This window comes from Haliaeetus albicilla, chromosome 7 (genome assembly GCF_947461875.1).
Source record: "Haliaeetus albicilla chromosome 7, bHalAlb1.1, whole genome shotgun sequence".
Lineage (NCBI taxonomy): Eukaryota > Metazoa > Chordata > Aves > Accipitriformes > Accipitridae > Haliaeetus > Haliaeetus albicilla.
Window position 1 is genome coordinate 12,253,644 of NC_091489.1, and position 24,821 is coordinate 12,278,464.

At 38.6% G+C, this 24,821-nt stretch overlaps 1 protein-coding gene across 1 annotated transcript in view; it reads left to right on the forward strand.

The window, feature by feature from the left end:
- Positions 1-1,094: 1,094 nt before the first annotated feature.
- The window catches only part of ADGB (androglobin), a 123,184-nt gene continuing 99,457 nt past the window's right edge, over positions 1,095-24,821 (forward strand). Inside the window, exons 1-3 of the mRNA XM_069786950.1 lie at positions 1,095-1,285; positions 19,656-19,806; positions 22,727-22,819. Of these exons, the coding sequence (XP_069643051.1) occupies positions 1,095-1,285; positions 19,656-19,806; positions 22,727-22,819 (435 nt within the window). The remainder of the gene's footprint in view (positions 1,286-19,655; positions 19,807-22,726; positions 22,820-24,821) is intronic.

Genomic DNA, 24,821 nt, shown 5'->3' on the forward strand with positions numbered 1-24,821 from the left:
GCTGAAGGAAATGCAAAGATGTGGAAGAATTTTCCACTTTGAAATTTAGAAGTATGTATCTGGCCTTCTGTCATCTTGATATAGATCAAGATCTGACGTTTGTCTAAAATAAGCCTCTAGATGTAGCAACATCTGCATATTTTCTTTGTATCTTTTGATTCACTGATGCCTTCTGCAATTTGACAAATAAATTTTCATTGATTTTTGTATTTAAAAAAGACTTTGCTTATTCAAGCTAAGAAGTGTATTCTGTTTTATCACAGATTTTTCATCATGCACTACAGAGTGGGAAACAGCAAATAGGTTAAAAGTTAGGAGTTGTTGGCAATAATGTAATCTCTGGAATGCCTCTGAAAAAGTCTGCTTAGTTTAGTTGAAGTCAACTATCCACTGAACTCAAAAGGAGCTGATTAATGTTAGTTTTACCGGACCTTGGTGGAACTCCATTCACTTTGGTAATCATAGGCTTCATCTCAGGAATTAATTAGGTGCATCATTTTGAAACAGAAAAAGAAAATAAATACTTGCACATTCCAGCTCTAAAATCTCTCCAGGCTCCAGGACTAACTTTTTTTTTTTTTTTTGCTTCCTCCTCACGTGGTTCAGACATACTGGTATAAAAAGGGGCAAAAAATTGCTACCGTTTCAAATCAGTACTTTTTACTCTTGCTCTTTCCTCGTTCAACAGAAACGTGGTCACGCGGTTAGAATATTTATAACTAAACCGCATTTTTAAATGCCTTTAGCTTTTTTTTTTCAAGTTACTGTCTTCGGAAAGATCCTCGGGGCTCCCTCCCGCGTAGGCTCCGAGCGCAGTATTTCAGCACCCTCACAGCCGAGCCTTTTATCCGCGAAGGCGCCTTATACCGGATTTCTGGTTCCTTCAGCCTGACGACGGCGGCGAGGAGCGTGTCCTTCCCTTCCCCCCCCCCGCAGACCCCCGGTCCGGTGCCCTCGGGCGCGGGCGGGACGGGGCGCGGGACGCCAGCCCTCAGCCGCCAGCCCTCAGCCGCTGCCCGCCGGCGGCGGGGGGCGCCTGCCGGTCCCTCCGGCCGGGGCCGGGGCCCGGGGCGGGTGCCGGGAAGACGGGGATCATGCCGGGGGGGCGCTGGCCGCAGGGCTGCTGGGCCGCGGGGCGGCGCTGGAGCCGCTACCTCCGGCGGGCCGGGTCGCCCGGCAACGCGGTGGACGCGGCGGGACCCGCGGCCATGGCCTCCAAGGGGAGCAAGAAGAAGGAGCTGGGCAGCCGTAACAGCTCCGGGCTGCTGGGCGCCTCCGCCAGAGAGTAAGAGCCCCGGGAGGGAAGGCGGGAGGGCGCGGGAGAAGGGTTGTCCGCCCCCCGCCGGACGCGGGGTGCGAGGCGGGCACACGGCGGTGCCCGGCCGGGGCTGCTGCTGCTTCTGCTGCGGCCGCCCCCGCGGCCCTTCTGGAAACTTCCCCCGGGGCTTGCCGGCCGCCAGCCCGCCCTTCCCGGGCCCGGGCGGCCGTTAAGGCCCGCGGCGGCAGGGTGCAGCCTTCGGCCGGCCGCCCGTCGGCGTGGCGGCCTTGTGGCTGCGGGCACGGGCTGGACGTGGGTGCTCGCCCGCGGGCCTGTGTGTGCGCGTAACTTGGGCCGAGAAAGTTGCCTCGCTCGCGTGGGCGCTTCATTAAAAGCGGTTCCATTCCACAGACGAGGCGGGGTTTGGTTTGTTGTTGTTTTATTTTGTTTGGTTGGTTGAACTGGAGGCCCAGCTCCGCGCGCAAGTTGTGCTTTCTTCCCCCGACGGTATTTCTCACGCACCTGTCCGGGAGCGTCATCCGGCCAAAACGATGTTGCGGGTGTCTTGTACCGTGGCCGGTCTGGCAGACGGGGTGCCTCGGACCTCGAGGAGAGCCGCAGGGACGAGGAACCCAGGGTAGGCGGGTGGGTGCCTGGCTTTGTGCCGCAGCTGTTTCTGCACGCGAGGGGCAGCGTGTGGGGCCAGGGCGCACGGAATGAAGCGTTTGACTTACGGTCAGGAGTGGAGAGGAGTAAGCGTTCGCTGAAAGGGTTATTTGGGCTTAAAAAACCCTCGAAGCTCTGAATCGGAGGGGATAATTTTGGGAGTACACGCCCTCGTTTTCATCAGGTAGAGGAACTAAGCTAGCTGAAGTTTTCAGGGCAAAAGGGTTAACGATGCTTATAGCCCATCAGTTTCATTTACGGAGGGGAAGCACAATTCCCCGTGCCTTGAATGTTTGCTTTATGTTAGAATGAATCTGAGGACAAAAATCATTCTTCCTATTCATTTCTTAAATATTTCTGCCTAAGTAGCATCTCTTGAGATATTTAAAAATGATTCACTATTTGCTAGGTATTTAGTGTGAATTTGTGTATTTCTGTGAAGATGTATATTTCTTCCTGCAAAGCCAAATAAATAAATAGTAAACATTTACTTCCTTTCACTGTTGCTATTTTGACCTGCAAGTTCTATTTCTGTGTTTTGGGCAGCTTTCTCATCCTAAAGTATGTAAGCCTGCACACGTGGCACTGGCAGGGTTCAGATGAAAAAGGTATCTGATGGATGTGCTCATGCCCTTTTCTTCTTTTTCCTTCCATAAATAAAGGATTCAGTTGTATCACTTATTTCTCTCTTGACATCAATCTTCAAATGCCCCTTTGTTCTTATTTCATATCCAGTTACCCAGCCCTTTGCTACTTTGTAAGTAGCTTCTTATTTCATATTTTTGTACTTCTGTTTTGTATTTCACACCTTGATTCCCATTTTGATAACTTTTCTGCTGTTGCAGGCAGCCAGTATCTCTAATTCCTACCTTCTCCTCACTGCATCCCTTTGCTTCGTAACGTTTTTTGTTGTTGTTTGGGCCATAGCCATGCAGCCCCTTGTATTTACTGCTTCAAGCAGTTTATAAAAAAATTTTCTGGTGATATCTAAGCTGTAAGGGACACTTTTATTTTTTAGCACTGTTAGAGGAAAATAAGTATTTTCTTACTTTCCGGTGTATGTGAAACTGAGTGGGCTGTCAACCAGAAGATTTTGTCCAGTATTTCAGGTTTTGTCCCCCAATAGGCATTCTTACAGTGTGAAACTTTTCTAGCTGTTCCATTAAATTAAGATACATCTTTTTATGGAGAGTCTAAAAATATGTACTTTTTATGTAGTAAAATTGTTAATTCTGCCCTATATCATACATAATAACTTGTAAAAGAATCATTCTTCTCAAATGAGTAATTTGTATCAGACTATCTAGAACAGTATCTGTCTCTTTCTTTAGTACATTGTTACTTTAGGCTTTATTAAATGAAACCATGATGGATAAATCAGATTAGAAAATTGTTTTCCCTGTATCAAGTTGAGATGAGACTATTTAGTTACAAACTATTTGAATAATAAGTTTTACTGAAACACCTCTGAAATGCAACCTAGGAGATACGCTCGTGTTCTATGTGCAATCTCATGTTGGACCTAAAGGCCCGGAGACATGATTTATCTCTCACTCTGCAATTATCACTTAATTGCAATGCAACTGATGTCTAGCGTATGCCAATGTTAATTCAACGTTAGCTAAGAATCAGAGCACAGGAATGTTTACTCCCTTCACTAAGGCTATTTTATCACTTTATATATTGCTTTATATCACATAAAGTGTAGCAGCTTGAAGATGTCCTAACGGTGGCTTAGTGACTTATGTTACTAAACTATGGAAGAAACTGTCACAATAGCCTGATTGTAATGCAGAACTTTCAAAACACAGAATGTATAGCTTGTATTAATTTTTTTCATTAAGCATGTAACTTTGTATAGCTTGTATTAATTTTTTTCATTAAGCATGTAACTTCTGTTTAAACTGTAGCATGTCTTTTGGGTTTATCTGCTCTGCCATTGTGATGCAGAGTGCCTTTGTAAACAGGAGTAAGTCTTAGCAGTAAAGGTCTAGATGTTTCAGTGTACGTGCTGTATAAATTTCTATATGACGCCTTATTGTCCTGAAAGATATTTAGGCATATGAAGAGATGAAGTGACCTTTTTAAAAAAAACAACAACAATTCTCTTATTTGATGGAACAGCTTTTAATATACAGAACTACCACTGTTTGTGTTTGTATCAATTAATATTTATACTATATATATATAACCAGAAATGCTGGTAATGTAAAAGGGGAAACCAGGAAATCTGTGACACAAAAAATCTAAAATTTCAGCAACTCTGATACAGCAACTAATTTCCTGACTAACCTATCTGTGCTCACTTTTTATCACTCTGAAATATTACTAAGGCCTTTTGGATGGATTGATGAAAAAAATGTTGGTTTAGGTCAATGCATGTCTTGCCAAGTTCAGCAACTGACCCGATAAACCTTCTTGTTTAAGCTGTCAGGAAAGATTTTACTTTAGCATCTGTTGAGCTGTAGATAATGAATTTAAATAAAGGAAAGCTGGTGACAGCTTATTCTAAACTTTCTGTAAATAAATTCTTGTCTTGAATCCAAAAATTTACAGAAAAAGTGGCCTCATTTTCTCTTGAAACAGTAGAGAATGTTGCTATAAATAAAATATTTACAAATTTGAATTCAGCACTTGCTACACTTTCAATCATATTATTTTGCTCTCTAATTTGTAAATGCTTTCTGAGTTGATTAAAGGCTCTATTCTACTACAGTGTTTAGTCTCAGTAAGATCTTCATCCTGCTGAAAACCCACACACATCTTAGTACTCTCTAGTCAAAGATCTGGGTGAAAAAATCTGGTTTTGCTGAAATCAGTGAAAATTGTTGATAGCTAGAAACTGAACACAGTGGGGCTAAAGGTTTACCCTTGAGAACGCTTTTGACACCTTGAAGAGCCTTTCTTCTTGCTTGCCCTTGTTTCCCAGATAGCTTGGAATCTATACCCCAAACCCAATAACAAAAAGACATTTTAGCATTCTTAGCCCCGCTGAAAGGACGGAAACATTGAAACATACTTCTTTTCTTAACTCATGCTATACCCAAGTGGTCTCCAAACTTTTTTGATCCTGCAACCCTATCAGTAAAAAATTTTTGAGCACCTCCCCCAATATACATTTATTTCTTTATAAATTATATACATGCACTACTGAAGTTCTAATATTTTTTAGCTTGTGCGCACACCCCACTTTGGAGACCGCTGCTATAAGCTACAGAATTTCTATGGAGAGAACAAGCAACTGGGCAGTGTCAAGTTTTGAATGACAGTCTGCTAAAGTCTCCAGGGAGCTTTTTATTTGGATCAGGCTTATGGTCAATACATAGAACTGCAGATGGTGATTTATGCAAAATGAAGGCTGTGTTTCATTTTCCAATTTTCAACATTGCTTCTAGAGCGCTTTCCCCTTTGCCATAGGATCTGTGATGTTAGAATGATGGCAATGCAGTTGACAGCAGATAGATTGACATGTTATTTCTTTATCTGGAAATGGAAAGATGCTGTATAGTAAGGAATATCTGTATTACAGTTAAGATATTCTGTGCTTGCAGGTCCATGAGAAGAAGATGCAAATGTTATTCAGGTACTAGAAAGTACAATTCTAGCCCCAAATGCAGAGCATGTTCAATTTTCTAACTTAAGGCTAGATTTGTATCATTGTTGTCAAGAAAAATCAGAAGAGTACTGAGCTGATTCCACAGGAGTCTGGGACAAAATGATTAATGCTGATGCTTTTAATATTTATAACTGTTGAGAAAAACTGCCAAAGACAGTGATAAAACAATTATACAGTGTAACCCTGTGACTTAGTCCTCATTTTGGTTGGTAATCCCTGTGTTGGACAGATTGTTCTATGTTTCCTCAGGTAATGATTTTCTCCTAATAGTAGGCAAGTGTTAGTAATGATCATAAATGTTTTATCAAAGGCAGTTTACCAAGTCTTTTTTTAGTGGATTGTGGAGATTAGAAGTAAATCTTACACACACACACTGTAAGATCAGAGCTGTGTTCATTGGAGATATGACAAGTACTTATCAGATACTTCCTTGACATCTGTTTATGTTCATTCTGTGACCCAGCTTGTTCAGTGCGTTTGTGAGAGAGAGACAACTTCTAGTGTACAAATTTTGTGTAAATCTATGAGAACTTAAGTAATGTTACTATCCCTGTATCTGAAAGAGGAATGGATGTTTGCGGGCTGCCTGAGGAAACGTTGCCTTCTAAGTTTAGTAGTCTGTGGTAATTGCAAGGTAGGTTTTCCCAGAGGATCTCTTTTATTTTTTAACACAACTTTGGACAAAGTTGCAGGGATAAAAATGTCAACAATATTTTGTCTTTTGTCTAATATTGTCTTTCTGATAGTAAATGCTACTTGTTTTTATATGTCTCTAATGATTGAAATACTGAATAGAAATATCAGTAGTATAAAAAAGAAAAAAGGCTAATAGTTTTTAGAAATAATTTAAAAAAAAAATAATCCTGAGACCTGTCAGTGCTTACCATAAAGAATTACAGTGTTATGATTTCAGTTCTTGTGGATAACGTTAACGCAGAAGCCCTCTGAGAGTAATGTGTGCAAACATCTGGCAGTATATTATGATCAACTTAAAATTACTTTGCTTGATTTCTAGTGAGATCAGGCTTCTTTTTCCCCTGTAAATGCTTACAACAGTCAGCACAGTACATCTGCACTGTAGAAAATCAACAGGGATTATTGGTGGATATATTGCAATGCTGGAGTGGGACCTCAGGAGCATATGGAGAAGGCAGGAAGATTCTTTTGGATTTGCTAAGCCAGACTTCACATGGGTCTCTGCAGGATGCTCCACTGGGTCTCTCTTCATTACTGCTTTCTAATTAGGTAGCAATTCCCTTCAGGAGCTAGGCAGTTGCTAGAGATGACAGGCTGAAGAGCGCAAAAGAACTGCTGTCCTTATAGCTTTTCTTAATTGCATCATTAGAGGCTACTGAGAATCTGATCTTTCCCAGGTTTCAACGGCTGTAGTGAATAGGAATTGATGTCTTTCTCGGCGCTGAAAGAGATTCTAGCTAGTAAGAATGGATAATGAATTAAAATGCTTTTAAAATGAATTTGATGAAGCTCTATGCCATTGAGCACAATCTTCTGAATTACACTTGAGTCATCAGCATCTATCTGAAGTAGGGTTTGGGTTATTAGGGACAAAAGCAAGAAGTTATGGTCAGTGCCAAGAGAGGCAATTGATTTAGGGATAATTGTGGCACAGGCAGAGGTCACAGATGTTTAGGGGAAGGTCAGAGTGGTGCTGGAGTTCTTTATGGGGAGAGCAGTAACTAAGAGCAATATTTACTGCTGATGGATCCTTAAGGACCTGCAGAGACATGCTGAAGCCTGGACTGACTGGAAGAAATTATTTAAGTTTAGCTGTGTGCCTGATGGATTGCGATGAGTAGCAGGTTGCTGCACTGCTGTTGTACAGTGGGTTGATGCACCAAAGCCTAGGATTATCTGATGTTTGTTATTAAGATTAAAGGCTGGTACAATAAGAACAGAAAAAATAGCGGCATTACTAATTCATACTTGAATTCCCATATGCCTAGGGTAAGGATTCACCCAAGGCTTATGATTGAGGCTTTATCCAATGCCAGCATGTGTTCCTCAGGTTAAGTATTCTTAAGGTTTAGGCTACAGCAGTGGTTTAGAGAATATAGACTGAACAGATTAATTTTTTGATGGTTTGGGTAGGGCTTGCTAGATTGACTGAAGTTTGGGAATGGCAAGAACTAATGTCTTGTGAATAATGGCATGGTGGTTGAACTTGAAGCTGCTTTTAGTGTTGTGCTGAAGCGCTTGTGTTGGTTAGTGCAAGTTTTAAAGGGCACTAAAAATTTACGTGGGGTCATGGAACCAGTCTGTGGAAAAGAAATCAATTGAAGATTATATAAATACAAGGCAACCACATCTAGCTCAGGAAGTGCTTGAGCTAAAAATGATTGGAAACTATCAAAGTATTAGAGAAATATACTATATATGCCTTTATACTCTTCTGTAGGCTTTCCATTGCACGTAATATTTGAGACAAGATATTGGGCTATAGCTCACCCTTGCTCTGACTCAGTACTCCCATTCTTACATTTGTGGGTAGCAACATACATGTTATTGAGAGATGGGGTTGCTATATTATTGTAAAAGCTAGTTAGATTCATATGTAGATGCTTATGCATGTTTTTGACCTTGCATGAGCTTCAGTCAGAGATGAGTATGGCTTAGTGGTTCTGACTAAGTTCTGCTAGAGGCTTGAAACAGAGTTAAAATTTTGAGGATGCTAGTCCTGATTTTTGCAATTTTTGGATTAGGCTTATCCATTTTATAGTTAACTCTGCCCCATTTATTTGAAACTGGGCTGTCTTTAAAAATGCAGTTAGTTTTGAGGTTATGGTTATGAGAAACATAGTGTTTGAGTTCAAAGCATGTTGGTGTCATGGTTTAACCCTCGTAGGCAGCTCAGCCTTACACAGCTACTGGCTCACTTCTCTCCAGCAGGATGGGGGAGAGAATCTGGGTACAAGTGCAAAAGCTTGTGGGTTGAGATAAAGACAGCTTAATAGATAAAGCAAAAGCTGTGCATGCAAGCAAAGCAAAGTAAGGAATTCATTCACTGCTTCCCATTGGCAGGCAGGTGTTCAGCCATCTCCAGGAAAGCAGGGCTCCATCACGCGTAATGGTTACTTGGGAAGACAAATGCCATCACTCTGAACATCCTCCCTTCCTTCTTCTTTCCCCAGCTTTTATTGCTGAGCGTGACGTCGTATGGTCTGGACTATCCCTTGGGTCAGTTGGGGTCAGCTGTCCCAGCTGTGTCCCCTCTCAACTTCTTGTGCACCCCCAGCCTACTTGCTGGTGAGGTGGTGTGAGAAGCAGAAAAGGCCTTGACTCTGTGTAAGCACTGCTTAGCAATAACTAAAATATCGCTGTATTACCAACACTGTTTTCAGCACAAATCCAAAACAGCCCCATACTACCTACTATGAAGAAATTTAACTCAATCCTAGCCCAAACCAGTACAGCTAGTTACTGGACTTTCCAAGGGAAAAAGATTTATGTGAAGAATTTTAAGCCTTCACTGCATTTGTAATGTTCTTTGCAATTGTAACTGGTAATGTATTACAAGATATTATAGCCTTACTACAAAGCTGATTTTGGATGACTCAGGAGGCTCTTCTATCTCAAATATCTCAGTTCAAATCCTTCCTAACCGTATGCATTACCAAAGCCAGTTAAAGCTTCACAAGAGTCTGGGACTGAGCTGTGGTGTATCTCGAGCTGCAGCAGTTGTTCATTTCCAGTTTGCAGCTACTGTCCTGATAATCCTGAGGAACAGGCATTTTGAGATCATGGTCTCATTTAGCAGGCTGTTAATCGCAATAACTCCAAAGATGAACAGAATTCTTTTGTTTTGAATGGATGTCCAGAGCCTTTTGGAAGGGTTTGTTGGCTGTTTGCATTACCAATACGACAAGGCATTTCCTGTTCTCTCAAATAATTCAGAAGCAACATAAATCTGTATTGGCCCAGGATTCCAGGACATCCAGCTGCAGAATTGAAGGGAGAAGTGTCTGTGTAGCTTAAAATGTCACCATCTGAAACACTGAGCAAATGGTACCATCATGCACGTGCATACTTTCCCCGGACATAGTAATGCTAGTGGATAAATGTGTTACGAACTTAAGTTCAATTTGGGTGAAATTCTGTGGTTCATGATTGTTCTTCAGAAGTTATTTATTGCATCAATGTGCATCTGCAAACTCTTTTACTGTACTGTTGTACCAATACCTAAATTATAGCAAAAACTAGAGACATTCCTGGAGAGTGTACATTGTCCTTCCTGAGCCTAAAATATCTTCCTTTCATGTGTTGTCTTTTATTGTCTATTTGTTTTGTACATAACTCATATTTCCAAGTCCAGTATTTTTGTTAGTCTCAGAAATAAATTTAAGCATACCTAGAATTTTTAGTGTTAGCATTTTCTGGCCAGAAAGATGAAGATTTTGCTTTCAGTACCTATGCTTCATTCAATGAAATGCTTCGGTGTATAAATGCAGTACAATTTTAATCTATATAGTCAATTTGTTAGTACTTTTTATTTTTCCTTTTCTTCTGCCTTTAACTTTTTTTAGTTTCATGCTTTGTGGTGAGACAATGGGTTCTTCCCCAAGTAAATATGATAAACATATTAAAATAGCATATAAGCCAACCAACAAGTTGAATTTTTGATTAACTAGATTACATTTTAATTAGGAAATTATGTATTCAAATTAGCTTTCCTAGTTAATTCTAATTAAAATAATGAATCTCTGAGAGCTCAGCCTATCCTGATCTGTAGATTTCAAACTTCATAGACTCATGGGCATGAAAACATTAAGTAATATACCAGTGGCAATATCATATTAAATGCTGTGCTCCCTACTGGTCTTAGTTTTATGTTTTTCTTCCTGTGGAACTCAAAGCAATGTCAGAGGATCTTGCAGGCAAACACTCTCTATGAGCCATTGGTTGGAGACTGTGCAATCAGACTGTGCAATAAAGTCTAGACTTCTATTACCAGGAACAGTGTAATAGAGAAAAGCAGCTTTCAGCAGAACTATATAGCAGAAAAAAGCACTGCCAAAAGAAAAATAATAATTGTGCTTTGAAACTGGAGAGCATTCTTAAAATATCATGTTAGAGACTCTGTTTGCAATGGATTATTCACCTACTTAAGCAGAATGGTCTTTACCTTCTTCTATGAGCTCTCTGTAACCACTGCTGAAGAAATGGGACTTCCTGGTTTTCTTATCAACACATGCTAAGTGCTTTGTAAATGGGTTGACCTAAATCCACAGAAGTACTGAGGTGCTCTGCCATGCAGAGATTTTTAGTTCTTTCTTAGTTACCCAGGTGCCATACAGAAGGCACAAAAGGATTTTACAGAAGCCAACAAGGAAGAAATGCCAAAGAAAGGAGCAAAACACAAGCCATGTTCTCAAAGATACTTGAGTGCCAAACTCTAGTGTGGAAATAGGTGCTACAATGTCCCCAACATTCTTATAGATGAATCTAAGGCCAGCTCAATCTTTTTAGCAGGAAACACTGGGAGAAACAAACTGAGAAAAGTTACTGGTTCCATAATTTCTAAGGTGCTGTACAATTATATGGGCAAACATGACTTCATATTCCCTCTTTGAATCAGGTACAATAAAGAAGGATTTGGAAGGAGATCCTCAGCTTTCTGCCTTGGAGGACAACCAGAACAAGTGGATGCTCTGTGCCTGTGCTGGTAGTGGTTTTTCACACAGAGCTTGGTGGAATGGAACTAAGATCCCCCAAGTGGCATGTTCCTTTTCTTCTTTTTTTTGTCCTAAGTTTGACAGAGGTATGTGCTGCTTGAGATAGGCTGTTCCAGAAGCTATAGGTCATTATTCTCACCTGAGTCACATCTGATGTAAAAGAGTTCTGCTGGCTAATTATGGGCTGAGCAGTCAGGTGTTTCCTTTTATTGGTTTTAAATTTGCTGTGTTTTACGTTAGATGCATTATTTTTCTTGTGTTGTGAGAACAGATAAAGAATACACTTTTGTCTCAAAATACTCAGTATTTTGTACGTTTATGCTTTCTTATGCCGCCATGCTCTAAACTGTTGCCTGTCGCTGAATTTCCAAAGTTATTTTTACAATGCTAGGGCAACTGAACCAAACATAGTATTTCATGTAAAGGACATAAAATTGATTATACTGAGTGGCGTCATACTAATTTCTTCTATTGGACATCCTGCTTCTAATGTGTCCTAGTGTTTTGTTTGCTTTCCTTGACTATACTTGAACAGAGATCTTAATTGATCTATCATAATGACAGACAGCTCCTGATCTTAAAGTGTTATCATTAACTGAGAACTGTATAACCAGCAGTCATTTGCTGCTATTTGGAAGGACAGTGCATTAAGCAAACAGAAGTTTAGTCTACAAATTGGATGTAGATGTTACCTGCACTCAAATCTGTGACTTGTTGAAAGACTGCAAGATGCAGGTGGGACCCCTTGGTGCCTATGGTAGTCTGTACTCTGTTCACTTGGCCTGTCACCTCCACCTTTTGAAACCAGGTAACCATAAAGGATTTGGGCCAGCTGACAACAATCCCTTGGCCACTGCTTTCCATCAATTTTTCTTTGAAATAATGTCCAGGAAACACCACTGTGTACAATTTGGGCAAGGGATTTGGCATGTAGCTTTTTTTATCCCTTTCTATAACCTGGAAAGCAAACCAGGAAGGAACATCTCACTTCCCATTAATATGCAGGCAGATAAAAATAAGGAAATGTGGACTTCTAGCTGGCAAGACTAAATGTGAGGCTAGGTGACCATTCTCTCTTAGCAAATGTGCATGCATTTGAAACAGGTTCATTTTTGGCAAGTTACTGAAGTAACTATTAGTAGTTCATCTGACACCTACAAGGATGTCAGCTATGCTTAGAAATGAGAATATTACACTTGAAAGTAGTGATCCAAATTAGACTCCTTTAAAAATAATATGCCTATATAGAATAATCAGTTGGTATTCATCTTTTCTTTCTATCATCACTTTAATTTTCCACAGTTTGATCTTGCTTCACACAGAAAACACTCTGTGCTTTTTGAGGAAGAAATCCTACCCCAGTACACAAAAGTGAAATGACAACAAAACCTGTTGTCCTAGGCTTTGCAAGCAACTATCACTGCAACTTAGATGCTGTAGAGTTATTTGTTCTGCTCATCGTACCTGAACTGCATCCATGGCTTGAGTCTTTCCCCAAACCTTAGAGCTCTGAGCGTTTAGACTAGTGTATTTTTCTCTGCAGAGAATCCTTTAAGTTTTGGTTCCAGCATCCAAGATAAAAATAATGGTAAGTTACAACACATACATATTGTGGTTTTATTTGGTAGTTGCTGCTGACTATACTAATAATAAAGAGAAGACTGTATTGCCTTAGCTGCTTATTAGACCATCTGATCATGACTCATTCTGTTCATTCCTCTTCTGAAGAATGGCACTAGGTATGAAGAAAAAGAGCAGATCATTTTGCCACAGAGTTATTGATACTTGGTCAAATGTTCTCATATCCTTTCCAGATTCTTATGAACTTGAGTGTTGCCATGGTTTCTGCTGTGGGTTTCTGAGATATTTAGATGCTACTTTAAAAAAAAAATAATCAGTGATTAGAGGTTGAGAGAACTTTCTGCTATAAATAAGGTCTTCAAAGGGGCCTTTTGTCTTTGAGTTATGAAGAGCTTAAGGAAAAAAATAAGTAGTTTCCCCACAGGGTGCACTTGGAGGAGAATTTGAGCCATCTGTTTGTTCTCTGCCCTCTTTTTCCTAATATAAAAGCCCTTACTGGGGCCAGAAATTGTTTCTTCTGATTGCTTGAACAATCCAAGGGAAGGGACATTGAGAATTGAGAAGAGAATTGAAAGAGAATTGTTTCTCTTTACTGCTTCCTGGTAAGTGGAAAGAGCCCAAAATTCTCATCTCCCTGTAACACAACATTGGTATCCAATGGGGAACATGAGATGTGAGATTCCTCACTTCCATCTCTTCCTTCAGATTGCTCTTACTTCTGTAGATACAGAGGAGTTCAGAGCATTCAGAGGAGTTGAAGGAGGAAAGAAGGATAAAAGTTTCAGCTCCGAGCCTTGTTCACTGGCATGCCAGATAGTAGTTACCTAAATACCATGTCCTGTTACTGAATCATTTCCGTTAGTTATTGGCCATCCCATGAACTGTAGTCAGTGTGACATCAGATATATGTTAATAGTGTATTTTCTGGGGTTTGAATGAAACTAAGCTTTACCGTGTAATGGTTGCAAACATTTTATGGAAAGAATAGATAGTATTTAAGGAAAGATAAAAGATTGGCAACACTTTCCAGGGAATAAGGTGAAAATGATGAGCATCAAATAGATTTTGTCTTCTGTTGGGATATTGTTATGATCAAATTCACAGATTATCTTTTAATCTTTAAAACATGCTAAGGGTAACGTTCATGACCATTTAAAACACCTACAGGGAGCACTAAGATGGGATGAAGTGATGGCCTGTTGGCAGTTATTTAGCAACAAATGCCCTGCTGTGGAGATAAACAAATTCTTAATGGAGTGAATCAAATGAAGACCAAACTCTCAACCATTGCATCTACAGAAAGGCTAGCATATAAATACCAAATCATACCATACCACCTAAATGTATCGTACTGCAAATAAAATGGCAGGTTTGTTTAAACAGTTGCTGTTACAGATGCCAATGCTCAGTCTTCTGATTCTCCAAAATGTGCTTTAAGCAAACACGTGTTTTACGCCACAGTTGAAGTTAGCTAAGAACAGATGCGTAGACAGTAGCTGTAGCTCAGCTGCTGAGTAGCAATTCATTAAATCAATCAAAACTTAGCTTTCAATTTTGCATCTCAGTCCTCAGGTAGAGATCCCAATACTCTGTGCTAACCTAACTCCGTGAAAACCTCCGTATTGATTTCTTCGGGTGATAATATAAAGGAGATCTTAAACTTTGAAACTTAAATAGATTCAATAGAAATAAACAAATGAAACCTTAATGGAAACAGAAAAAGGATTTAGCTGCAAAAAATATCATCTTTGCAACCTGTGTCATAAGGAATGACAAGGATCGCAGAAAGAATAAATAAGACTGGATATATCCATATGCAAATAACTAACCAGAAACCCTGAAGAAGTCATTGATGTGATGGAATCCCTGGGGGTTTTTTTCCTAACTTCCAAAGTACAGACATGGAGACAGAAAAAGCTGAAGCACTTTTATCTGTCAAGGCTGCAACCGGATTTCTACATAAAGCCCCAGAGTCATTGTGGAAGCAGTGCTGGCATTATTATTGAACTATTAAACAATTTTATCTGTTTAAAATACTCCCAATTAAAATTACTGTGAGAAGATGTCTCATTTCCAGCCTCAGATCTGCTCATCTAAGCAAAAGTGGAAAACTAATTATTTTTCCTTCCTTTTCAGGGGTTTTGTTTTGTTTTATTGTTAAGGAAAGTGACAGCATCAAAATGCTAAGCCAAGATTAAAGGTGCATCTAACTTTTGCAAGTGAGGGTTAGGAAAGAGGGTATTTAATCTTTATGTGGAGGAAAGAATGAAATAGGAAGAATGATGTCTTCCTGAATTCTAAAAAACCTGCATAGTGTCACAAAATTATGACTGTCTGGTGACCCAGAATGATGTGAGTACTGGGAAAGGAAGGTGGAATAGCCATGCTGTTCTGAAACTAAATACCAAAACTTGTGTAATACTTTGGAGAAGACTCCCTTCAATGTTGCTGGGTTCCCTCTGTGAGGAATGGTCATATATAGTTTAGAGGTAGATTTATCTACTTTAAGAGGAAAATATTTGCTCCCTAGACTCCATTGACCAAGTTGACAAGGTCTTGCTTACAGAGTAAGTGAGCAGCTGAAGTGTATATGCCTACAGACTAAATGACTATGTTTAACTTGAGAGACCATACTTCCAGTACCTTGTGGGCCTGTTTCCTGTCTCTCTATTAAATCTGAAGTCTCTGAAAAACTTAGGTTGCAATCTGTGTGCATTTTTTTTTCCTGTTGTGTTTGTCTATCCTGTCATTCCCTATTTCCCCTGTAGGCACTATATCAATTATACCAGTATTCTTGGAGAAGCTGCTTAGAGGGTCAGAGGTGAATTAGTGCCAACTTCATAGTGTTTCCCTCATTTGGCGATTTATTCTTCCTTTTTCTCCTTTAGGGTTTAGCACAGGATTAAAAACAAGTCTGCCAGTAAGTTGGTATTTAAAATACTGTTGCACAATGAAGCATCCAGCTTGAGCATAAAATACCAGTAATGGTTTGCATTGTCCTTGTGTCAGTTAGTTTGTTTCAAAGAATTCTCAGTAAATTATGTTATTCAATTCTTGCAATAAAGGAATTTCTTAATAACCTTACTCAAACACAGTATTTTAATAAATTCAGCTGTCTTTTTTTCACTTATTTATATTTGGAGTCCAATTAAATGGCAGTTCTTTATGAATTTTCCCAAAATCTTATTGAATCATCCTTTTTGAGAGGCAGGAGCACTGGGCTTCCCCAACTTAGTTTAGGCATCTCAGTCACAGACAACGCTGTTTCTATGTCTTCCACATTGTGAGCGTTGAGGGTATGCTATTATGTCAAAGTGTATTGGAAAGTGATTCTCTGACTTAGTGTGATCGTCAGCTAGGCAAGTCTTTCCATATCTCGTTGTTTTTTAAAAATATGCTTCTTTATTATTCCATTATTGTCCCAAAGCATTCAGAAATCTTACAGCAATTATTGCAATTATTATTTAATTTTCTTTAGGAATGGCTTCAGAACATCTTTATCATTATTATTATTATTATTGTTATTGTTATTATCATTATTATTGAGTGAAACTTCCATGCTTCTCTAGAAATATTTAAAAGAGCAAATGCAGACTTAGGGGGAGGAAAAAAGATACAAAAAATTAGAAGTAGTCCTTGAATATTTAAAATTGCTACATACATCATTCATATTTCTTCTGAAATAGGAAAAAAGTAGAAAAAGTAAGAGTTTTAACTTGACATCTTTTGCTTATAAGTATATGTAAGAAGCTGCCAGGAGTTGTATTTAAACCAATGTTGAAAGGGGCAAAGTTTCAAAATATCAGAAGTGTTGAAGCTGTTGGTACAGCTAGCATTCTAGTTTTCATTGTTCTTAATGCACGCAGCTAATGAAGATACAGCACATTCTTTGAAACAACTGGAACTGATAGAGACATTCCTAGTAATCCAAAGAAACTGATAAACACTACAGGGTTTTCAATTGCTTGTTAAGTATTATTGAATATAGAACAAAGCATCATTTGAGTCTTCAAGAAAATGCTGGAGAAAAAATGATTACATTAATGAAAGATCAAACATTATAGAGAGAGGCTGGAGGCCATTTACAGATTTCTGATATGAGAAAAATGGAAAAGCAAAGCAAGGTATCACTCCACAGAATACATCTTCCTTCCAGTTAGAATGGTAGTAGCTATATTTTTTATTTGGACAGCAAAAGGCACAGGTAGTATTGAATTTTTACAAGCTGTCTTCAATAAAAGTTACTGGTAGTGTGGATGAATGTAGTTCTTGTCTAGACAGTGAGAAATCTTTATTTTTACCCATGTCTTTGTCCTTATTGCTAACAACAAAGTATTATGGAATCACAGAAAAATGTTGATTGAAAGGTGCCTTTGGAAGGCATCTAGTCTAATTCCCTACTCAAAGCAGGGCCACCCTAGATCGGGTTGCTTCGGTCTTTGTCCATTTGAGTTTAAAGTATCTCCAAGCACTGTAGTTCCCCAGATCCTCCTTCTTACTGTTTCTTAAGATGAGTGTGATGTTTGCCTTTTTCCAGTCATGAGAAACTTTGCCCGATTGCCACGGTCTTTTGAATATGATTGACAGGAGCCTTGGAGTGACTCCAGTCAGCTCCCTCAGTACCTTTGCTCACATCCCAACTAGTCCCATGGAGCTGTCTTTGTCCAGTTAGCTTATGTGTCTCCTAACTGCCTTCATCTACTGTAGATAATGCTTCACTACCACAGACTCTGTTAGTAGACTCATGGACTGGGAGGCCTGAGAGCCAAGTTTGCCAACAAAACCCAGGACACAAAAAGGCATTGAGTATCTTGGCCTTTCCTATGTCCTTTGTCATTAGGTTCCCTGCTCCATTAAGCAGTGGACATGCACTTCTCTTACTTAGTCTTCCTTTTGCTGCCAGTGTACTTGTAGAAGCTTTTTCTCCTTGCCCTTAATGTCCTTTGATTATTTCGACTCCAGCTGAGCTTTTGTTTTTGTAATTTCATTGCTCTACACTTGAGCAATGTCTCTGTTCCCCCAAGTGACTTGCCCCTGCTTCCACCTTCTGGGAGATAGGGCTTAATAATGTTTTCAGGTGTCACTTGGTACATGCCGTTTTCCCCTAGCCAGACTACTCAGTTGTGTAGTCTGTGTTTGTCTTTAGCATGTAGTCATAATTAATGTTGCACCTATAGAGGAACAATGAATTAATATTGTGTACAACAACTGAAAAAGAGCATTTGTGAATTATGACACTGTGACCATTTTATCTGAAATGTCAAATGCTTTGTGCAATCTGAGTGATGCTGTAACTCATAATCAGGGCTCATTTTTTTCTATGGATTCACCAATATCTTAAGAGAAAGCTATAATTCTGAAATCGAAAATGTGAGTATGGTTTTATATGATATCACTGATGATTTGTATATCAGTATAAATATCCACGTGAAATGATATGGCCAGGAGTTAAAAAAACCTGTTCTCAAATATTAAAAAAAATGGAAGCTTTCCCTTTCAAATCTCCTAAAGATGGCAGTTGCTAAAGAAATTAAGCTTTCATTTTTAAAAAATATATTTCTTGGCACCAGTTTGTAAAAATAGCTCGCTAGCTGTAGCCCAAAACACTGTTATCTTCCCAATCTCCTGGGCATATTTGTAGGAATTCTGATGTTTCTCATTAAAAAAAAAAAAAAAAAAAAAAAAAAAAAAATTTAAAAAAGTGTGTGATTTAAGGAAAGAAAAGAGAAAATTATGGTATTGTTAGCTTTTTATAGCTGATGTACATAATGTAATAGAAGTATCATATAAGTATATTGTTAAGGCTCCAGTAGTAAAAAATTCTCTGTCTAATACTGTATTTCTGCTGTAGGACACTGCTGAGTTTCAAAGAGGAAATTCTGGCCTTAGCCCTTCTTTCCAACTAGTTGGAAGTTCATATGTTTTTTCTGCAAAAAGATTAATTTAAACCCTTTTGCTCAGGTTTTGATGCCTGGTTGCTTCTCAGGTCCCTGCAGCTTCTTGCCTTTGTTCTTTTGAGTAGAAAACATCTGCAGTTTATTGCCAGTGGGTTTGGGAGAATATAATTAAGATGTGACCTGCAGATACTTTGCCTGCTTCCAGGTTTGGTAGTTAAAGGAGGAAGGAGCTGCTGTGTTCTCATTCTAGCTAATTCAGTTTTTTAGCCCTTCGTAGGCACTGGCAAAATGACGTGCACAGGTACTACTAGTTCTGGTTGGTAGCTATGAACACGTTGTGTATTAGTCTTGTGAAAATCCCTGCAGTCTCAGCAAACTTTTTACCAGAGTTGTGAATCCCAAGAAGACGGTAATGAAAGTGCTGGTAGCAAAAGAGGCCCTGAGAATGAAATTAACTGGAGACAGAACTGGCTGGTCTAGCAGCTCACAGGTGCCTAGAAGTGGGAGTCCTTTTCCCCAATATGTCTTTTATCCATGGCAAGCTCCTTTTGGTTGGTTAAAGAAAATAAGTCAGGAAAAAAAAAAAAAAAGACGAGAGTTGAATTGGGTTGTGAATGCTAGGACTGGCACAGGAGACGAAGGAAAGGGGAAAGGGGAAAAGGAAGAAGGATGAAACTGCTCTCGGATTCTGCTTTTGTGCTTCAGCTGTCCCATTTACTTCAGCAGGATTCCTCATATAAATGCATTTAAATATTTTGTTGGTTTATACCTAGTAACACCACCTAGCACTTCTATAGGCTTGCTTATCTTAGTGCCAGAAAGTTATTGTAGTTACTAACACTAAAATTTTCATTACAGTACATTAAAAAAAGAATATTTTATGAGATAAAAATCTTCCTACTACCCTTGCCTGTTCATTTTTATTCATGCATCTGTTTGTTTCCCAGGGCAACTATGTCTTCCCACGTAGGTGCTTCCAACGAGAAGTGGAGATTTCCTATTTGGCCAGAATGGAATGAAGCAGATATCAATGCAGAAAAATGGGATACTGGAAAAGTTGGAAAAGAGAAAGAAAAAACTGGAAAAAGTCCCATTTCAGTAAGTTGTGTGACACATATATATTATTTCCACTTCATTTTTTATACCTGTATTTAATAGAATATTTGTCACAACTTGAAAATAATTTGTTACTGAGAAATCTATTAATTTTCAATCATATCTTTCAATAAGTTTAAATAGTTCCCTCCTAAACTAAAATAACAAACTAAAAGTATTGTGCATTGTTTACTTGTTGCTTCTTAAATGAACTGTTAACATATGTGCGTGCATTAATGTGTGCACATTAATGGTTTAAAAAAAAATGCTACCCGAAAATCTATTTCATAACATAATTAAAACCAGGGATGTGGGAACAGCTGAACTGTTGTAGTATGTCAGAGCAATCCCTTCTCTGGGCACTGCAGTTTCTGGGGCCTCAAAAGGTTAAATGCACCCATCTTTATTATAGGAAAAGCGGATGTTGAAGTCTTTTCTTTTGCATACCTCAGTTTCTGGACATGTGAAACACTATCTGCAGTTGTAGTGTGCAGAGAATGGTTTGAGGAGATAACATTATTTTGCAGAAAGTAAGCACATACCAGATGCGGAAAAATTCCTCAGTCTTTCCAACTTTGGAATGACTTTTAAGTCTCATCTGGATTTTTACTCCTTCAAACTGTTTATAAATACAGAATGTACATGCATTTTATGTAAAGTAGTAGTAAAATTATTTCTTAAAGAGTTTCTTAAACTTAGCATTTTTAAGTGATATTTAAAATCCATTTAATATCGTGCTTAATAATCTATTTTATATGCAGATTTTGCATTGTTCATATGTTTTTTCTGTATGTTTTCTTCTGTGCTATGTACATGTTGCATATGTGTAGATTTTTTTTTTCCTTATCCCAAGCTTAAATATATTGTACCCCTATGGGGCCAAAGAACTCCTTTGAGAGAAGGTATAGGTTCTATACTGAGTGCTGCCATTAACTTGACAGGTAAATAATTTTCCTTTGTGTCTTTCTTCTGTTCCATTACCACATTTGGTGTCTTTGGGCTGTACTCTAAACATTTATCTAGCACTAATCTGTTAGGTCTGCCAGACATTATTATAATAGATAAAATTTAAAAATAATTGTAACTGTAAATCTTTCTTCTTTTTTTAGCATAAGAGACATTCTGAGGTGTTTACTAGACCATTCAGTTCTTCAGCCACAAGCTATATGAAACATTGCTCTTTTTACATCTTTAAAGGAGTTTTTAAATATGTTGGTCACAGCAGATGAATTTACAGATCTAAAGAATTTTCTAATGTGGCCTCTTTTGATCCAAACAGCTAGCCAGAATTCAACATCACATAGGGTATTTCAGTTAGAAACAGAGTTAGTGATGGCATCCAGTACCTTTGAGTACACTTAGAACATGAATATAAACAATCCTATTTTCTTGTGCGGGAAAAGGAATCAGTTGGAAGTGATCTCTTTCCTTGTAATATACTAAAGCTCTTTTACCAAACACCCCTACACAATAGCCTCTCTTAGGACAGTGCAGTATGCTGCTGAGATTGTGCATTTGACCTTTGTCTTGTGCCCGTTTCTTGCCTGTCTTGCCTGTGGTTGAGGCTCCTGTCCTTAGAATATGAACTCCTGAGACCTGGCAGTTATCTTTTATAGCCACCTTAAATAAAAGATAAGTTAAACCTGATTTTGTCAGCCATGTTTAGCTGAACTACAATATCCTTCTTCAAAGTATTTTTGCACTTGTAAACTAAAGAAAGGTTTGTGTCTGGTTTTTTACTGCTTCTTTGCATAGTGTTGTGTCATTCTGACCTGCCTCCTTTTGCTGGTTTATCTAGTGTTTAAGGGCTAAACTTTCCTGTTAGGCCACGTAGTCAGGGTTGGATGTATTTGAAAGCAGAATATAAACTCTGTTAATACAGTTCTGTATGGTCCAGGCTACAAGGCTTCCTTTAAGCTTTCAGAAAAACAAGTATTCCTAAAAGGTTCTCCTCCCGCCCCCCACCCATTTATCTTTTTTCCTTCAGGTTTTTGAAATAGTTTGTTGCAGATCGATATGTTGAAGGAACTTACACAATTGTGTTTGGGTTTGGTTTTTATACTGTTGTAATGTGTTTTCTTTTGCCTTCATTTAATCATAAGTACTCAAAGGATTGTAGTTTTTCTTTCCCAGAAACTCTTTATCTTGTTTGGTCTAGAGAAGATAAACAGAATACACTGTGGACTGTGAAACACACAGAAATGTATAATATGCCTAAAAGCTATTTAAAATTCCAGGCACAAATAAAAGGCATGTAACCAACTAGTTTCTCAGTCAGCACAAGCAGTATCAGAGACGTCTCCTCATCCTATGTTATGCTATTAAGTAAACATCATATATCCTGATGCCTTCTGTTCACACGGAGGATAAGTATCACTTTGGAAATGAAAGTCTGAAAATTATATGAGGCTCTCTTTTTAATGGGCTAATTCATGATGCTGTGTAATTATAGTTCTCTTTGGTTTCTATAGCAGTTTTAAATGCATGGAATCTGCTTTATTTGTGTCTAAATATTGCTTTAGATGTTTACTTTCAGTCTTCAATTTTAAAAGCTTTAGAAATGAGTTAGAAAAAGTACTTAGAAACAACTTAGTAGAAGAGTGCCTGACTTAAGAGCTTAAACAGCTTTTTGGGAGGCTTTTCTGAAAGGTGGAAAAGAAAAAAAACGTTTCACATAGACCTATTTAGACCGTGCAGACCACAGAGACTTCTCAGAACAATATAAGCAGCTTTTGTGCTGAATCTTTATTTTGAGCTTTGCACTCTTTAAGTTCAGTTATAGATACTATTAGTTCCTTTTTATGCTATTTTTCCCCTTAAGTGAATTACCATATGAACAATATATTATTTTAAATCTTGTGGAAGATACAATACTGTAATTAATAAAAAATGTTCCATTTTTGTTCATGCATATTTTATGTAGCATGTCTTTGAGGATCCTGAAGGGAAAACAGAGTTGCCAGCATCCTTAAAAGTGCATTCATGGAAACGTCCACATGAGTTTTTAACAAATAAGGTAAGAAAAAAGCAAGGTCATAATGCAAAAATGCTGCTCACCTAGCTATGTCACAAGTAGAGGAAAATTAGTAGAGGAAATTAGTTCAACAGATAAAACCCACTTGACCATGCATAGTCATCCTGTCCAGGGACCATTGTACACTGAGGAGTCAGTGATCCATGTAACAGTTAACCTGTGCTGCATGCAGAGCTTGGCCTTGAGGCCTGCGTGGTTCTGTACATAATCCCTGGTTGCTGGATAAACTCAGGCAGCTCCCACTTGTCACTGGTCATTACACCACCTGCATCGCCTCGCCTTTATCTAACCGGCAGCAAGTCCTTCTGTGAACATCCTTTCTGTTTTACAGTAGAAGTGATGAAGAGAGTTGTTTTCTTGTAAGAAAACCCTGTAATAGCTCAAATCCTATCATAGCTCAATAACACCAAAATGACATAACCCTTTCTACAGGTGGGGTCTGCACAAAATGCTGTGCGTGGATCAGAAGCCTGTCTGATGCTGCACAACTTGGGTTTTCCAGTGCCTGAAAGGACATAAGATTATCTCTGCTAATCCCTTTCTTTATAGTTAGCTCTAATAATAGCATTTTAAATGATACTCTACGGAGTCTGAGTGCCTTTCTTACTGGCATCACCATGGACCAGCACCTCCTGGTGCAAAACATCATGGTAGTGTATCCTCCCAAGTCTGCTCTGCTTTTTAACTCCACATTCATTTAGAAGACAGCTGGACAGAGAGATGCCTTTCTGTTTTACTTTGTGTGCTTGTTTTCTCACTTAAAAATCAGTGTCATGGCAAAACAAGTTCTGTTTGTTCCAACTAAGGCTTCCCTTGAGCAAGTATCTGAAGTAAATACATCTGAAACTGTGAATTAGCTTTACCAGAAATATAGTACTTTTTCTCACTTCAACTATTGTACTTCTCCAGTCTGCATACAGAATGTGTCCACGTCTTTGACAGTACTTGTCTGGAAGGTAACCATAACATTTTAAAATTATGCAAATGTCTTATTCAGTTTATTTTTAAAATTAATTGCAAAGAAAATAAACAGCCTACCATTTTGAAGGTTAGTGTTCTCCAGTGCTGTTGCTAATCTAAGTTTTAAAGCGTTTTTACTTCAGATGAAATGCTGAAATTTTAAAACACTTTGACCAGCCTTCCAACTTTTTCAGGCTTGTCAGTTTTCCTTTTGTCAGCTTGTCAGTTCCATTTTTTATTAACTAGACACTAAACAGGTCCAAGTTTAATTTTTTAATGGAGAAAGGAGAGGGGGAGGTCAGGGGAGGAATTGACAAGACCAAAAGATTGGATGAGAAACGCTGCCAAAATGCATAAACTGAGTAGAGGTATCTGAAAGATGAAGGCAAGAGAACTGGCAGCCCAGAAAGCCATGGAAACATGTATCTGTATTAAAATAGCTTTTAAAATCTATCTTTGCAGCACTATGAAGAAAGCATTTGCTTTCTTTAAGACCTGATTAAAACTTTGATGCTTTGATGTATTTTGAGTCAAGAAGCTATGATTACTAGAAATTTTATAAGTTGTTAAAAATTAATGTAAATGTCAAGTGATGGAAGGCTATTAAGATTATATATGTTGCTACCTAATCTATTAGTAACTATAAAAGAAAGCGTAAACAAGCCTATTTAGTGTGGTAAGCAAAGAATCAAGCGGTGGCCACCAATACGTGATGAGAGGCACAGATATATTTAGTTCAATAAACTACAATCCTAGTATGTTACTTCTAAACTGCTTACAAAAAGAAAATGGACTGTATAAACAAGTAATAGTCATCAAAACTATGTAAGACAGTCAAAGGTTTGATAAAGGCAGTGTTCATACTGACAATATCACTATCTAACTGGCCATGAAGAAACAAATCCCTTTGACTCTTGGTGGGGGGCCAAGGAAATCTCAAAGTATGAGACAGTGTTATGATTATGATTTAAATGCAGAACTGCAAATATTATGAATAAATTCAGGGAATCTCAATTTACTTATG